The sequence below is a fragment of the Crocodylus siamensis genome, chromosome 12, assembly GCF_052110815.1.
Source record: "Crocodylus siamensis isolate JL-2025a chromosome 12, ASM5211081v1, whole genome shotgun sequence".
Lineage (NCBI taxonomy): Eukaryota > Metazoa > Chordata > Crocodylia > Crocodylidae > Crocodylus > Crocodylus siamensis.
In genome coordinates this window covers 6,559,324-6,575,384 of record NC_143406.1, presented here as the reverse complement: position 1 = coordinate 6,575,384, position 16,061 = coordinate 6,559,324, and the positions used below count along the sequence as shown (strand labels likewise).

General features: G+C 48.8%; 2 protein-coding genes across 4 annotated transcripts in view; one reads left to right on the top strand and one right to left on the bottom strand.

The window, feature by feature from the left end:
- Positions 1-127: 127 nt before the first annotated feature.
- Positions 128-11,108, bottom strand: LOC149854537 (uncharacterized). 3 transcript variants are annotated; one of them, XM_090023905.1, is made up of 6 exons: positions 10,990-11,108; positions 9,264-9,397; positions 6,951-7,851; positions 5,853-6,026; positions 4,663-4,861; positions 128-4,442 (listed from the first exon to the last, which is right to left on the bottom strand). In XM_090023905.1, the coding sequence occupies exons 1-5, from the start codon at positions 11,034-11,036 to the stop codon at positions 4,696-4,698; spliced, it is 1,422 nt and encodes a 473-aa protein (XP_089880031.1). In that variant the 5' UTR covers positions 11,037-11,108; the 3' UTR covers positions 128-4,442; positions 4,663-4,695. The 3 variants fall into 3 exon arrangements, with proteins under 3 accessions (XP_089880031.1, XP_089880030.1, XP_089880032.1); XM_090023904.1 differs by having other exon boundaries at positions 128-4,861; XM_090023906.1 differs by lacking the exons at positions 4,663-4,861; positions 5,853-6,026.
- A 223-nt stretch (positions 11,109-11,331) lies between these two features.
- LOC149854536 (ATPase family AAA domain-containing protein 3-like) overlaps positions 11,332-16,061 on the top strand; it is a 50,680-nt gene continuing 45,950 nt past the window's right edge. The window contains exons 1-6 of the mRNA XM_090023126.1: positions 11,332-11,562; positions 11,641-11,717; positions 13,292-13,393; positions 14,346-14,405; positions 14,848-14,917; positions 15,260-15,425. Coding sequence (XP_089879252.1) covers positions 11,385-11,562; positions 11,641-11,717; positions 13,292-13,393; positions 14,346-14,405; positions 14,848-14,917; positions 15,260-15,425 — 653 coding nt within the window. The 5' untranslated portion in view covers positions 11,332-11,384. The remainder of the gene's footprint in view (positions 11,563-11,640; positions 11,718-13,291; positions 13,394-14,345; positions 14,406-14,847; positions 14,918-15,259; positions 15,426-16,061) is intronic.

Genomic DNA, 16,061 nt, shown 5'->3' with positions numbered 1-16,061 from the left:
CTCGTCTTTCCTCCTGGATTATAATGCAGGAAATGTACATAAAAATGTGACTTCTCTTCCAATGAGAGCTACAGGTAGAAACGCTGGGATTCCTCTGAATTAGAAGGGACAGAAGAATAATCCTTTCCATCCACATCTTTATGGCAGGTAGACGTGGGAACAATGTACCAAAGGAATATTCCAGATAGAGCATACTAGAAGGAACCCCTTTCTGTCCCCAAAAGTATGTACCAAGTGGGATAAAGTACAATATTAAGATACCATGTAACTCAGTGTAATTGAGAGAGTATCGGCAGTGAATTTTAAATGGTGTGTATCAGCATAACTTCAACAGCGCTCCCCCACTTTCCACTAGCTATCTAGCTCTTTAGTTTTCGAAGGGCAGAAGCTGTAGATTCGCAAACTTTTGGCTGGGTGCTCACATACCGCGCGGAGGGAAGCGTTAGGAATGCCTAGATAAGATTTGTAACAACTTTCAAAATGTATTTCACCACCACAAGGATCGGTGGTAACGCAGCTTACAAACACTTTTCTGCACATCCTGAATAATAGCTTTGGACATGTTTTTAATCTCTGGGATGTTCCTGCGGATGATATATTGGGGTATGCATATCTTTTAGACAAGGGAGACCAACGGGGATTGAGGCGGTGTTCAGCTGCAGCAGTGCCTCCGCTTTAAATGCCTTTGGATCAAATACAGTTGGGCTTGGCTGTCTAGGTAGCTGGCCATGTGGCCCAAGAGCTGCCAGATTCAGCCATGGTGAGATGGTTAAGTCAAGCTCTGATTAAGGGGGCTAGACAGAAATGTCCTGTATGGGCGGTGATTCTGTAGTTGCCCGCGTGGGGGGTCTTTGAAGCCTCTGGGGTTGGCTGCAATTGGAGACTGCATTAGGTGTGCTAGTGCGATGTGACATGGCAGTTTCTATGACCCTGTGCAATGCAGACATCCCTGCCTGCCTCTGTAAAGACTTTGTAGGTCTTCTGAACAAAGCAAATGCTGCTCCATCAGGAATGTGAGTGGAAACTCCTCATTTCATCTGCTGAACAGGTTACACTCTCTGCAGGGAGTGGCCAGTGTATCTGGCCCCAGCTCCAGGTATTTGCAACAGCGATTTATTCCAGCCCTTTCCCCAGTGCCACAGACAAACACTGCCTTGTTGCTGCCTTGTCCTGGTCTCCTGCTCTGCTCCACAGCCTGTGCCGCATTTACAAGAGGTGATTATGGAAGCAAAAATCCTAGATTTTTGCTGGGGGTGGGGTGATTCCTTTAGCTCAGAATAAACTGCTCCTTCGGGGCGAAGTCTGCTTGCAGCTCTCACCTTAGCACCCCAGGCTCACCTATGCTTCAAAGCAAAACTTTATCTGACTTTCATATGTAAACTATAGCCTCACAGCAGCCAAGAAGTCCCCTTTGCAAACAGTGACTCTCCCACGGGAGGCACCGAACTCCCTGAACCAGGACATCGCACAGTAGATGGCAGCTCCTTCTGCTGAGTTCAGCAGAAGCGAGAAGCATGTAACGTGAAGCGGTGGAGACAAAAGAGTTAAAGGAGGGAGCACCTGTTGTCACTGGTCAGAAGACAATAGTTTCATGAGGTATAAGCACTAGGCTGATTCCCACAGGCCGGGGTGGGAAGCGTGCATCCTGCCGGAAAACAGTCTGAGACTAACACTGGGGATGAAAGACTCCCAAGAACAATGATATCTGGCCAAGACTTGTCCCTTCCCCTTTGTGCTGACTGATACGATGCTGTTTGTCCTCTCGCTGCTGCTAAGGGTGAGGGAAGCTGCGTGCACTACGGCGAAGGGTAACAGCTTGGCAGCAATGCTTGTTTGTGATCCTACACAAAGGATGTTATTACAACCTGCTCTTGAAAGTCCTAGGAGGCCTTTACGGTCCCAAGCTGAGTTTTCAGGGCTCATAGAAAGCAAATTCTTGCTGTGAGTTACCAGCTGAGCCAGGAAAATCAGCAGGTGCAATGTGAAGGTTATGCCGTAGATTCTGGGCTGTTTGAATGAAACCATTGGAGATGCATGTGGACTGCAGAGTGTGGCTCCATGCCACTGCTCACTGCTGACCATTGCTGCATTTCATGTGGTTGAGTGCAACCTATAAGTGGCTTGTAGGAACAGAGACTACAAGGCATGTGTGCGCTGGGTGAGACTTCAAAAGCATCTAGAAGACCCATGGGACCATATTCCATGGGAAGTCAGGGAGAGTCAAATATCTAACTTTTACAGGCTCTTTTAGAGCTCTTTAATGCCTCATCTTTCAAGAATCAGCAAATTCCAGACCACTGGGCTGTTGGTTATTCATGAGGTAGAATCTGTAATATTTATTAATAATCCAAGTTTCTCATTTACACAGAATCTCTATAAAAAGTTGATACAAAGAGAGAACAATTACAATTTAAAAGGTAAGAGCAGGTTTAAAGGCTAGTGAGACTAAAGAGAAAGAACCATTTCTGGTCAAAGAAGCAATGGGCCACATTTTCAAATAAAGCTGCCTACGGTTAAGTACATACATTATTACTTAGGCAACCGGACGGGTTAGAAAACATTGGCTGATGTATATTTATAGAGACTACCGTAACATGGGTGACCCTTTTGGGTCACCAAAACTCCTCAGTTGAAATCCCACTTCCATGGTCAATTGGAGTTTGCTGTTCGCATCAGGGGGACCAGGTTTTTATAATCAGTGGCTTCCTTCCGAATGCTTTAGTAAGGAAAATCTTACACCCCACATATAGGTATGAATCCCTGTATCTCAGACTCTACGGGACAACCCACCACTCAAATAAGTGACAATAAGGCCTTGGCTGTGTGCAGGCCTCCTCGTCCATGGATCATTCGATAGGATGCGAACAGTTGTCACCCACCCTTTATGAACAAAGCAACCATGGTACAGAAAGGCAAGTGCTGGGGATGGGAGAGCAATGAGCTACCTTGATCCTCCATCCCCATGCTCTAGCTTATAAGGTAAGGACATTCACTTTCCCCCATAGCTGCTGTAGCTTTAAAGAGGCTGTTTGTCGGGTAATTTCGTTCACTGTGAGTCTTATGGGGGGCTTTAAGTTTCATAAAACCTGCCAGAAATGCTTGGAGGTTTTTTACTTGAATTAAAGTTTAATTTCTTTTGGTTAAGCTCTAAGCTCCCAGCAACATGATCCTAATGCAGGAGCCCCAGCATATGAAATGTGAAAAGTAAATCAGGATAAACAGCAAAAGAGTAAATTTATTTTTTTTTAAATGTCAGTTTCTCTAATGGTTCCATTAGGAAAAAAGAAGTGATGTATAAGTATCTTTCCAGACTGCACATGACAGATCAATGCAGCTGAAAATGAATCTGAGTGGGGTTTAACAGGGTAACTATATTCTCAATAGTTCTGTAACTTTCCTGGAGTCTCCAACCACCTGGTTAAACCCCTGACTTTCCCAGGAGAAGGACACAGTAATAGCAGCAGTTACTGATTTTTCAGCAGTGAGCAATGCCCATTTGTTTATGTCAGACCAAAATGAGCTGGAAAGAGACTCTGTTGCAACCTTATTTTTTATTTTTATCTTTTTTTCGTAAACCCTACTGGCCTTGTGAAATCACCTCCCGTTCCAAGCTCCCCCTCCATAATAATTCAAGTTTTGCCATGAGTGTAGCAAATAAGTTACCAGTGCTGGAGAAATGAAGCGCTCCCTGTATTCCCACTGCGCTTGCTAGCCGTGACCAGTGGCAACAGAGTTTTATTAAAGCAATCAATATGTCCTAAGACCTCCTGATGGAAATTCCAACTGTTAATCAGGGCGCTGCTGTTCAAACAGATTGACTTGCGCTGGTTTGGGAGTAGAGATGGATTGGCCTCGGGGTGTCTCCTCAGAAACTGTGGAAATCACGGGTACTGCAAACTAAAATGTTATGCCATTGTTTTGGTTGCCAGAACCGCACACACTGCACTGTGAGATCTTGCAGTGTGGAAATGCTCACACTTAAACGTGATCATTGAAAGCAGCATAGCTTTAGATCCTCCACTTGTCAGCAATTAATTACAGAAAGACTTAAAGGCAAAACAAAGCTGCCTGCAGAAAAGTCATAGGGACTTCATTAGGGCTGCACTTTGGAGGAAATGATCATTTAAAAGGCAGGAGCCCACAGGCAGGAGGGTGGAATGAATGGTATTGCAACATTTGCAAGCACATTGGAGCCAAGGCATGCTGTACTCTGAACTTTTCATCATCTCTGGCAGTAAGATTTGACAAATGGGGCTTTAAGTTGGCTTCCGATGTCTATGTTATCGGATCAATCTTTCCCATTGCGTTGCTCCCCTCTTCCTGTTTCCATCCCCATACCCTCTTCCTTGGTTTTTGGAGGGCTGCAAGTAAGCTGAGTAGGGATGATTTGTTCAGGGAAATTCCCTCCTGGGCAGAGAGTCAGCACATAGATTGTTGTTGATCTATAGACAGAGGTAGATAAGAGCATTAGTGATGTAGTTTGCTATCATTCATGCTAACATACCACTTTCAGTATTGAAGGCAACAGAGTTCCTCCAAGGATGGAAGTGGTTGACAGATTACTGGGTTGGAAGAACACCCCTTCCTGCCACCTTGTGACCTCCCCTCCAAGCACAGCATACAAACTTCCTGGAATACACAACCCCCAAGTCTCTCTCTCACTGGCATGGGTTAATGCTGGGGACGTAGCTCTTATTAGAGAGAAGCCAAGTGTGTGGGTTTCGAATGTTCTTGGAACTCCTTGGATGCTGACTCCAGTTCTCGCCGATAGTTATACATGGACTGGAGGTCCTGACTGCTCCTCAGCAACTGGTTATTCTTGTGGGCTTCGTAGTGGAACTGGGAGCTTTTCATCTCATACCTAGAGAACAGAAGCACTGGTACTGAGCAAGCTGAGAAGGGGATAGGAGCCATCAAGAACAGGCAACTCAGAAATGGATCTTCTCCAATCTTTCATTGTCACGTGGAGCCCTCCCCCCACCCGCAATTCCTCCAAGCCCATTCCGAGTCAGGCCAGCAGAGTATTCATAAAAGAGGTGTTAACTTTTCTATCTGGGATTCTCTGGCCAGCCTACTAAAGAAGGCCTAACCTCAATGCTAAATATCCACGTGCTGAGAATCGTCCCCTCCAGAGCCTGATGTTACACTGATGGAGGCCCTATGACTCCTGTGGTGGGGATACAGTTGAGTCATTTCAGGTAAGACTGAGCAAAACTGTAAAAAGTGAACTGCTTTCACTGGTTAAAGAAAGTACACAATGTCTACAAGCAGCCTCAGCGCACTCTCCTTCTGCCTTTATTCCCACCAGACTGGAATCTCTTTAGCAAACACTGATTTCCTCCTCTCAGGACTTGCCCTCTTGTGTTTCCCAGGCAGCACAAGATCAAAGTCTCTGGTTGAATTCTGAGAGGTTGATTATCGGTGCCTTGGTTTCTTGGGTTGGTAGCTAGCTCTATACTCCCTCTGCTGGTTAAGCAGCTGCTCCTACAGCAGTAGAATAAAAGTTGGGAGTTACAGTTTTGAGCATATGGTGCCAACAGTCACCTATAAAATGCACCTGCATTTTGACTGTCTGCACTGTCCAAAACTTGGCCTTGCATGCACAAGTCTCTTGGCTGCTTCTGCCTATGTGCTTTGCAGATGTGTTCCAGAGGCCAAGTCAGACAGCTCAATCAGTGGGACTGCTAAGGATGTGCTGGGTGATGTATTTTTGGAGCACTGCTGGGAAGTGAGTTTATATATGCAATAGCAGCCATAGAGCCTTAGACCCAAGGGCTCCTCTCTCCCATGGAGAAACCCACTGCAAAGCCCAGACCCTTGACCTGCCTACCAAGCCAAGGATCAGAACTTACCACTTGGGCTTGGGGCCACGCGTTCGTTCCAACTCCTGCTGCCTCTTCAGCTCCAGTAACCATTCCTCCTCCATACGCAGGCGCTCCAGCCGGAGGCGCGCCAGCTCTTTCTCATACGGAGACATTTCTATCAGGGACCTCCCCACAGCACCTTCTGCGAGAGTCTGCAAAAACCTGATAAACCAGGCCCTTTGGTTTTCAGGACTGTCCCGTTGCTGGGAAAGTTCAAAGCATCCTCCACACTACAGCCTATGGTTCTAAAAGCGACTAGTCTAGTTGGTTTTGAGCATTCATCAGGGCTGCCGCACCAAAGTGCCTGATACTTTGAAACTCAGCACCTTCTCAAAACTAGGCCCCTTCAAGGTGTTCCAGACTGTAAAATCTTAACCAAATTGAGTACTCATTTCCCCAAATGACAGTAAGGAGAAAAACAGAGTGAGCTGGGGGGATATGTGTCTCTTTATGTTGGGGGGCTGTTTGGAAGAGATGGCTGGAACAATGGCCCCTATCCTGGGCTAGGATTAAAGTTGCGGTGCATTTTCTAGCAGAGAGGTGTATGTTTCTGAGTGATAAAAGACATATCATGTTGGATCTGGTGACTTTTTATTTACATGGCTGTGTGCTAGGTCTCTTGTATACAACACAAGCTTAACTCATACGAATGTACGCAGTGTAATGCCTTTCTCCACTAACACTTGGGCCCCGCTCTAAGGCAATGACATCCTTATAATTACTGCCTTCCACATTTAAAGCAAGGAATGTCCACCCCCAGTGATGCAGGTGACCACATCACGTGAGGGGCACTGTTATGTTAAAATCAAAAGTAAAGTTTTGATATTATTTTCATCTATAAACTACAGGTCTGATTCAAATTTGCTTTGAATCATCTCCCAGTGCCTTTGGTGAGAGTTGTACCAAGCCCCAAAGTAACAAATCAGCACCCTGTATCCTGGGAACATAACCAGTGTGGCACACGATGCAGTTATCTGGGCTTATACCAACAGTAAGACATTCCAACTTCTGTAAAACGTTCTGGGCTTATACCAACAGGAAGATCCCACAGAAAGCTTACTTTCCCCGCAACATGTGGCTTCTTACCTTTCATTGATCTCCTGAGATGTGGGTGAGGCTATAGCAGCAGAGGACAGACTGTAAGGGCTCCATGAAGAGCTCAGTGCCCCCTTTGTAGGCATCCTGCCTGGAGTGCAGGACCTGGCCACCAGGGCTCCTGGTTTGTATATTCTGGAGCGGGACTGCCTGGTTGCTGCTGTTTTCTTTCTGCTGCTCCTGGACCTGCTGAAGTGTGGTGCAGGCTGGGCACAGGCATTTGCCTTGGCTGAGTTTGGTCTCCAGATAGGTCTCGGGGACTGCGAGCGAGATCGGAGCCAGCGGGTTCTTTTGGATGCTGGAGAAAATGAATGGGATCGGTTGGTCCTCAAGCGATCAAAAGAGAGAGACCTGCCTCTGTCCAAGGGAGAAGTGACCCTTTCGGGTGAGCGGGCCCTCACTGGGATTTTAGGGGGCAACAAGGCCTTGACTCCTATCACGTGAGGAGCACCAAGCTTCTTTGGAAATGGTTCTGCAGATGCTAGATCCACAGACGGCAGACAGTTTCTGCTTGCTATCTCACTCCCAAGGAGCCCTGCCACTTGGCTGACTGGTGACGAGGAGAAGATTGGAAAACCTAGGCTCGCAAGCGCCGGATAGTCTCCCAGAGGTCTGATCAAATGTGTTGGCTTTAGAAACCACTCAGACTCATCAGGTTGCTTCAGTGTGTCTCCACTGTCTGCCTTCGTGTAGGCCCCATTGTGAATCATTGGCCACTTCAGATTAAAGGGACCTGACCTGTCTGCAGTGCCAGAATCTAGGGTATAATCTTGATCTGTGTTAAAACTCAGACTGCAGGCCAAACTGTCCACCTGAACTTTAAGTTGCCGTAAACTTTCTTCTAAGTCGTCGATGGTGGGACTCTCCTTCATATACGGAGAAAAACGAGTTTCTAGGGAGGGAAAAAGTGCAGGTGTTCAGAAAGTGCACATAAAAATACTTGTTGTTTCCAATTATTAGTTACAATTGGTCCACAGTGGTGTGGAAATGCCAATAGTAACGCACTGTACTTATATAGCTCCTTCTGATAGGGGCCCTCACAGCACTTCACAAAATATAATTCACCATTCTACTGGAAGAGAAGAATTATACTACAGGTTATGGTTATTGTTAAACTTGGCTCTATCTTGAACAGGCAGGCATTATTCAATACATCATAAATATGGCAGTCATGGATAAGTACTGACACCATGAGAATTAACGGAGAAATCTAAATGAGAAATGAATGTGGTGGCTTGGCATCATTGCCATTTTAAAGCATAATTTCAGAACAACCAAGCTGTGTATTTCACTAGGAGCCTTTATTCCAAAGGATCCCTAACACTTTACGTGCAATGGGACCAATGCAGACCACAGTTACTGCTACGTGTAGCATTTACAACTGTAAGGGAGCATCTACATGTGTGCTTACTGACGAATAGATTAATTGGCTCTGCAGTAAAATGTCACAATCTACACATGCGACAGTATTAGGGCACAGTACATTAACTCTGCCATAAGATAGTACTGTCAGAGGCAGAGTAGTACCGTCAGAGACAGTACTATCTTAATGGCAGAGTAATTTACTGTGCTGAAATGCACATGTGGATGCTGACTGCGAGCATAAATTGCACCTGGTCAGCCCAGACTCAAGTTGCTGCATGTGTAGATGCTATGCCCAGGAGCAGTTTCCTCTGGGTCAAATGGTGCCAGAGTGTATTGCATTGCATTAACTGCATGTGTAGATGCACCCTGAGTGGTACTAGCTTCCCTTTCTGGCAAGCACTAGACTCAGCACTCAGCATTTGCAGAATCAGCTTTATGTGCCTATTGCACCACTGAATGCAGCCACCTCTGTGTCGGCCTGCTTGGGTCTGAATGTGTCATTCCAGAGAACCCAGCCTTGATTTTTGAACCACTACCAGCTTCCTGGAACTATACTTATTCTCACAGGTACATAAAAAAGAGAAACTTCAAATAAGTTAACATTATGCTCCAACTTTTAAATCCTCTGGTATAACAAGCAGGGTTTAATTTTGGCTTGAAAAGAACTTTATATTTTATGCATGCCTGTTGATGTCAGATATGTGCAAATAACACCAATTTTCCTTTCAACATGAATCTTCTACTGCTTGAATAAAAAGGACTTTAATTCCCTGACACTTACGCTGTTTGGCACAGTTGGCCTCAATGCACTTGTTCCTGATTTTACTCTAAAATAAGAAGGCAGCGTGCCTTTCCTAGATGATAAATCATGCTATATAAAAAGACAGTTGCCAAGACTAACGCAGTAACTTTACTATGACAATTCATATCTCATCCTACCAATTTCTCCTTTAAATAACGAAGATCCTTCCCAGTCTCTGGGCTGGGTCCAGCTCTTTTGCAGTTCTTGGAGGCTCAGGTGATGAGTAGTGGTGGTTTTCTGCGTGTCGCTAAGGAATTCATTTGGCTTTTCTCTTTAAAGGAAAGATGAAGCCGATTAGTGCCAAAAGTTTTTGTTATGCAAACTCTAGAATTCTTGGTTCAGAGATGACACCTTTTATTAGACCAACTGAGAATTAGACCAAGGTTATTAAGCCAATTGAGAAAGGTTTTGTTAAATTTAGTAATATGCTCCACTCATGCGAGTTATACTGAAACCAAGGGAAAGTGTCCACCAGGATGTGCTAAACTCATCTATAAAACGTGTTTGCTCCAGGCTCTAGCAATGACAGCCTCCAAAATCCTCCTGCCTCAGAAACAGGTTGCTATGGATGGAAGCCATTGGCTCTGTGGAAACCAAGCGCCAGAAACGGGCTTGAATTTTGCCCTGTCGCACCCATGCAAACAGGCAGGGCTTTGCCCAAGTCCATGGAGTGGGAAGGGTGAAAACCCAGCTCTGAGAGAGCCGGGTCAGGCCTCGTGACACAATCTTGCGTTGCCTTCGTTTCTGTGCTCTGTAAATACTCTCAAAGGTGCAAAAAGCAGCTTGGCACCTCTGTGACTTACAAGGGGATCAATCCTGAGGGATGTGACACTGGGGCAGCTTGCAGAGAGGAGGAGGAGGAGTTGCAACGATGCAGTGTGTGGCCACTGTTACACTGTAAGTGCTGGTTGCACCTCAGCCTGGAACAAAACCGCACCAGCTTTTACCTTGACCCACCGGGGGCACAGACTTTACTTACGCTGCTCCGGGCTTGTGCACAGGAAACACATCCAGTGCAACAGCTGCTGCAGGCTCCCAGGCGCAGCTCTGCCATGAATTGTGAAGCTGCTACAGGCATAAGATTGCCCGTACCCAAAGAGGGGAGGCAAACTGACCCCGGCCCTACAGTGGGTAGTGGCAGGGTCAGGTGGCAAGTCTCAAATCCCAGATGTTCTACCCTCCAAACTCATGCTCTCAGGCATGGGTTCATGTGTGAGTCATGTGCGCCCAGCCTCCCACTTCCAAGGGGCACAGGCAGGACAAGGAGCCATATGGCACACACCAATCCCCCCACCCCAGAAACCAGCTGATGGAAATTTGCACTGCACATTATATGTGAGAAATATGATACGAGAGGTTTCCTTGCTTTGCAAACAGGGTGGGGATTGTACACTAGGGTGTGTATATGTGAAGAAATATGGTACTTGAGAAAATATGGTAATCGAGGTGCTGGGCTCCGCCCTCTCCAAGGATCTGTGCCTTCCCATTGTATACCGGGGCATTTGTATGCGAAGAAATACGGTACTTGAGGAAAACAGGTAACTGAGAAAATACGGTAACTGAGGTGCCAGGCTCCCTCCCTGGTGATCTGTGCCCCCCCCTTGTATATGGAAGCATTTATATGCGAACAAATATGGTACTTGAGCAAACATGGTACTTGAAGAAATACGGTAATTGAAAAAAATACGGTAATCGGGGTGCTGGGCTCCCCGCCCCCGCGGGGATCTGTGCCTTCCCATTGTATACTGGGAAGTTTCTATGCGAAGAAATACAGTAATTGGGAAAATACGGTAATCGGGGGGCTGCGGTCCCCACCCGCTGCGCCCCCAAAACCCCCTCTCCCCGATCGGCCCCGGCCGGTACCTGCCGGGGGCGCCGCAGCCCCGCACGCCCCGCGCCCCGTCCGCCATGTCCGCCCCGCGGCGGCCCCTCCTTAGCGACGCCCCCAACACTCCCGTTGCTAGGGGAAGCTCCGCCTCGTTCTCGTCCGCTTGACCCTCCTCCTCTCCCGTTGACAGCCCCCGAGTTCCCGCCCCCTTTTCCTCCGCGCGCCAATCGGAACCCTCCTCCCCGCTCCCCACGGGGCCAATCCGCAGAAGGGGGCGGAGTGGGGTCACCGCGCCGGCCGGAGCCAATCGGCGCTTGGCAGCCCGCGCCGCTTCCGGTGGGGCGCCCCAATGGGCGCTCGCGGGGGGCGGGGCCGCGCCTGCGCAGTGGCAGCGGCGGCAGCGGCGGCGGCTCCGCGTGCGCTCTCTACCATGTCGTGGCTCTTCGGGTTGAACCGTGGTGGCCCCGCGCCCGGGCCTCTCCCGCCGCCGCCGCCGCCCCCCTCCGCCGGGGACCCCCCGTCGCCGCCCCCCAAGGACAAATGGAGCAACTTCGACCCCACCGGGCTGGAGCGCGCGGCCAAGGCGGCCCGGGAGCTCGACGCGTCCCGTGCGTGAGGCCGGGGAGCGGGGGGGGCTGGCTAATTGGGGCGGGAGAGTGCGGTTGTAACGGTCCCGTCTGTTCCAGGCCACGCGAAAGACGCCCTGGGCCTGGCGCACATGCAGGAGCAGACGCTGCAGCTGGAGCAGCAGGCCAAAGTCAAGGTGGGTCGGGGCCGGTGGGGGTGGGGGGAGCTCCCGTCCGGGCTGCATTTGGCCTGCGTGGTCCGATGGGCTGATCCAGGCGCGCGTGGGCCGCGTCCGTGTGCGCACCCGGTGTGTTTTCCAAAGAAATTCCTCCCCGTCCTCGCAGCAGGACGCTGGCAGTGCCCTTGTCTCCCTGCCCTACCTGGGGCAAGGTGCAGAGCGCGTCTGATGGTCGGGGCCTCACTCTCGGTCCTTGCGTCTGGGAGCTGTTGCCAAAGTTTTTAAGATTAAGTTGCCTGAAAGGGCTGGACAGCCAGTTGGTTGGGTTGATTTTCTGCTGGGGCTCAAGGCGGCTGACAGCAAGAGAACAGAATCGTTTATAAGACAAGGGGGTGATGAGAGGAAATGAAAGGGACTAGGATACTGGCATAAAAATGGAGTTGTGTCCCCTACAAATGGTCCCTCGGCCTAATTTGGCTTGCTAAATGCCTGTCCAATAGGCTGGTCCTGCAATGCTCCCACGGTGTCCAGGCTCCGACTCTGATGGGCCTTGGGGAGGAGTTCGAGAGAGGAAGAGCAGCTGCCAAGGATGACCTCATTTACACGGGGCTGGTCCTGCCTTGAGTAGGGACCAGATCAGTCGTGTTCAGCCTTTTTGCCTCATGGTCTGGTTGGGCAGCATCTAGTTCATCTGCAGGCTGGATCCTGCTGGTGGGCCTGATCTGGCTGCACAGAGGAGGAGGGGGCCTGGCTGAGCCTCTATCTGTCTGCACAGAGCTTAGGAATTTGGCAGCAGGGGAGGTGTGGCTGGATGAGTTGTCATTGCTCCCCCACTGCCAAATTTCCCACCCCATGGCGAGCTCAGACAGCTGGATGCCATAGCTTGGTGGGCTGGATTTGGTTCGTTGGGTGCCAAGTGAGCACCCTTAGACTAGATCAGGGGTGGGCAGTTATTTCGGGTGGAGGGCCACTTACTGAGTTTTGGCAAGCCATCAAGGGCCACATGACAGGCAGCCAGAAGCAGATAAATATTTATTTTCTAAACTTTTTAGGGATAGAATAACCTGTGGGGCCACATTTTGCCCACCCCTGGACTAGATGATCTCCTGAGGTCCCTTGCAGCTGTGCTACGATTCTGTGATTTTTGACTAGTATATGGTCTTAGCCACAGGAACAGTTGTTTATTCTTTCCTAGACAGTTATTTTACTGGTTTTGCATCACTTACCAGTGTACACATGTGTGGTTTCAGCTCTCTTGACAGTTGCTTTAAAGTAGGAGACAGGCTGGACTTTTAAAAGAATTTATCGAGTCCGTGTTTGCTCTCTAGATGTCGCTGCAGATGGTAACTGTAGGTGCTCTTAAGGTGGGATGTTGCTGTGTGACGCAGTGTTTATCTACCTGCCTCCTTATAACATAAAATTGATTGCGATGTGAGCCTCTGCTGTAGCAGTGCATGTCTAAGTCTGTGTTTTGCTGCATGTGATTGCTCCTGCAAGTTGCATGTTCAGGACGACGATTGTCATTTGCAGCCCTCTCTGGAGGCTCTTGCATTGAGTTGGCCTTTGCTGACCTCTTTGCCCTCTTGCCGTAGGAATATGAGGCTGCTATAGAACAGCTGAAGAATGAACAGATCCGGGTGCAAGGAGAGGAGAGGAGAAAGACATTAAATGAAGAAACCAAACAAAATCAAGCGGTGAGGAAACCTGGAGAAACCGGTTGGCACCAATACCTGGCTGGGTGCACCAGGTCAAAGGGGAGCACATAGTATTAGACATGAATAGGCTTATTCTATGACACCAGCTCTTTTTGTGCCTAGGACTTGCCACATCTCATGCATAGAGATCTTTGTATAGAATCAGTCTTGTTCTGATAAAGATTAAATTTAGGCTTGGTGTTCTCAGTTTTTAGCAATTTGGTGTGCTTTAACACACACATGCCTTCATGCATGTGTAGTGGCTGCTGCACAAGCTGGGGTCATGCTAGTAAGGCTGTTCGGGGAGTGGGGGTGGGGGGACCGAGCTGGTTGTTCCCAGGACCCTGGTACTGCTGGCCCCTTGCCCTACCCAGGTCCGAGCTGAGTTGGGGGCAAACTCCCGCAGAGCCTGGTCTGGCCCAGACTCTGTGGGAGTTTGGCCTCTGCCCTGGCTGGGACTTGGGCAAAGTGAGTGGCCATGGCACTGGGCTCCCAGCACTACCAGCCCTGCTGTTCGACCCCCACTTCCTGGCACAGCCTTACTGGCATGGTTCCCAGCTCCTGCAGTGTGTGTGTGCACAGCACCCCCTGTCCCCAGGTATTGGGAGTTTTTTGGGTTGTTTTTTTTTTTTTTAACATCTTTATGTAAATTTCAGTGATTAGTGATGGAAATTTTTTTCCCATTGTTCTGTGAATGTCTAGTAAAATGAATCCTGCCAAACCTAATTAATTGCGTGGATGTTTGCAGCAGAGGCTCAAACAGGCAGGAGAATAGTGCAAGTTGCACCATTCCTGAAAGGCTACTGGGAATTGATGCAAAGCATTTTGGGATGCATCCTTGCTTGTGGTGGGTGGAGTTGTGGACATAAAAAGGCAATGTTAAAGAGGCAATGAATGATCTTTTAACTCTCTCTTCCCGCTCTCCCCCCCCCGCCCCCTTTTCTGAATAAAGAGAGCCCAGTACCAAGACAAGTTAGCACGGCAGCGCTATGAAGATCAGTTGCGACAACAGGTAAGATATGCCATGTTCTGAGGTGGCCAGGAACTAAACTAGTCAGCATGACTTTCCTTGCCTGGGAGTAGTAGTGCCAACCTTGGCCCCATCCTGATAGCTGTTTTACTGATGCCAGGCACTTCTGTGTGGTGTCTCCCACATTTCTGCTCACCCTGTAGGATCCTTGCTTTCCCAGCCTGGTGGATCAAAATGTGTCCCCAATAGGGATCGGGCACATAAGCCAGAAATACATGGAGAATCTTGAGTTTGGTCTAGAGCTGTTTTTTGGAGAAACCCCACTTTGTTCAAAAGCACTGCTTTCTTGGTGGCCTTTGGGGAAGTATAAGTCTGCACATGTACTGGGGTTATAGGAGATCTTCAAACCACTTGGACCAGAGCTGCAGAGTTTTCTGTGCTTTCATTCAAACCTAACACTCCTTCTGGTGTGGTCTGCTCTTAGCAACTCCTTAATGAAGAGAACTTGAGGAAACAGGAGGAATCTGTGCAGAAGCAGGAAGCCATGAGGCGAGGTAAGGTCCCATATCAGTTCCCCAGGGTTAGGAACCCCGTGGTTGTGCTGTGAGTGGGCTGAGGTGCCTTTGGGGCATGCTAGGCCGTGTGGGACATGGAGCACTCATGAATGCCGTATCTGCAAGGAGCAGTTAATAAACTCTACCTCTTGTGTAATGCCCAGACCTTTTTTGGGGAAAAGCTGAACTGCTGCACATGAAGGCACTCTGCTGTGGTCCCCCGGGGCTGGGCACTGCAATACTCCAGCTGCTCTCTTCCTTCAAGATTGAACAGGATTGCAACACACCTAGTGTGTGGGCAGGGTTTCACCATTTTTCCCCTTTGTTTCTCTGCTTTTAAAGCCACTGTGGAGCGGGAGATGGAGCTGCGGCATAAGAATGAGATGCTGCGCATTGAGGCAGAGGCCCATGCTCGTGCCAAAGCTGAGCGTGAGAACGCAGATCTCATCCGAGAGCAGATCCGCCTCAAGGCAGCTGAGCATCGCCAGACTGTGCTGGAATCCCTCAAGTATGTGGAAAGCCCCTGTGGGTATCTGGTCACCTCAATGCTTTCTCAGACAGCCCTGTCCCATGGGGCACATAGCAGTCCCCAATGGCTTGTATCCATGAGCTCCAAGGGAAAGGTAGAATTAGTGCAGGTATTCCCTTCCTTCTCCACCCCAGTTGGGGGCCCAGCCTTTCTGGCAGACATGCCACAAATTTTCCCTAGTGCCACTCTGATCATCTGCTTCTGACCTATTTTGCTGCTCAGCTTTCTACCCTAGCCCTGTGTTTTCTGCTTGGTCTGCTGCTGCTCTTTCTGCTCCTTCCATGATTTGCCACATGCCACACATGCAGACTGTCTGTGCCACAGGTTGGTCACCCCTGTTGTAGCCCATACTGAGGAATGACTGTTTCTTCTCTACCCTGTGTAACTGCAGGAGCAATGAGGCCCTTATCATGTGGTTGACTCGGGACATTTATGTTCTAGTTTAAGTTTTTCAGCAGGTGTGACCTTAATGTAGTCATTTTAGGGTGAAAGCTTAAAGCTTGGCTCTTTGGCAAAACTCTCATGGATGCCAATGGAACCAGAGTTCACCTTTCATACCCCATAATCCATGAAACTACAGTAAATTGTGTCTGTCCTATAAAAGAGTGTTGTGAG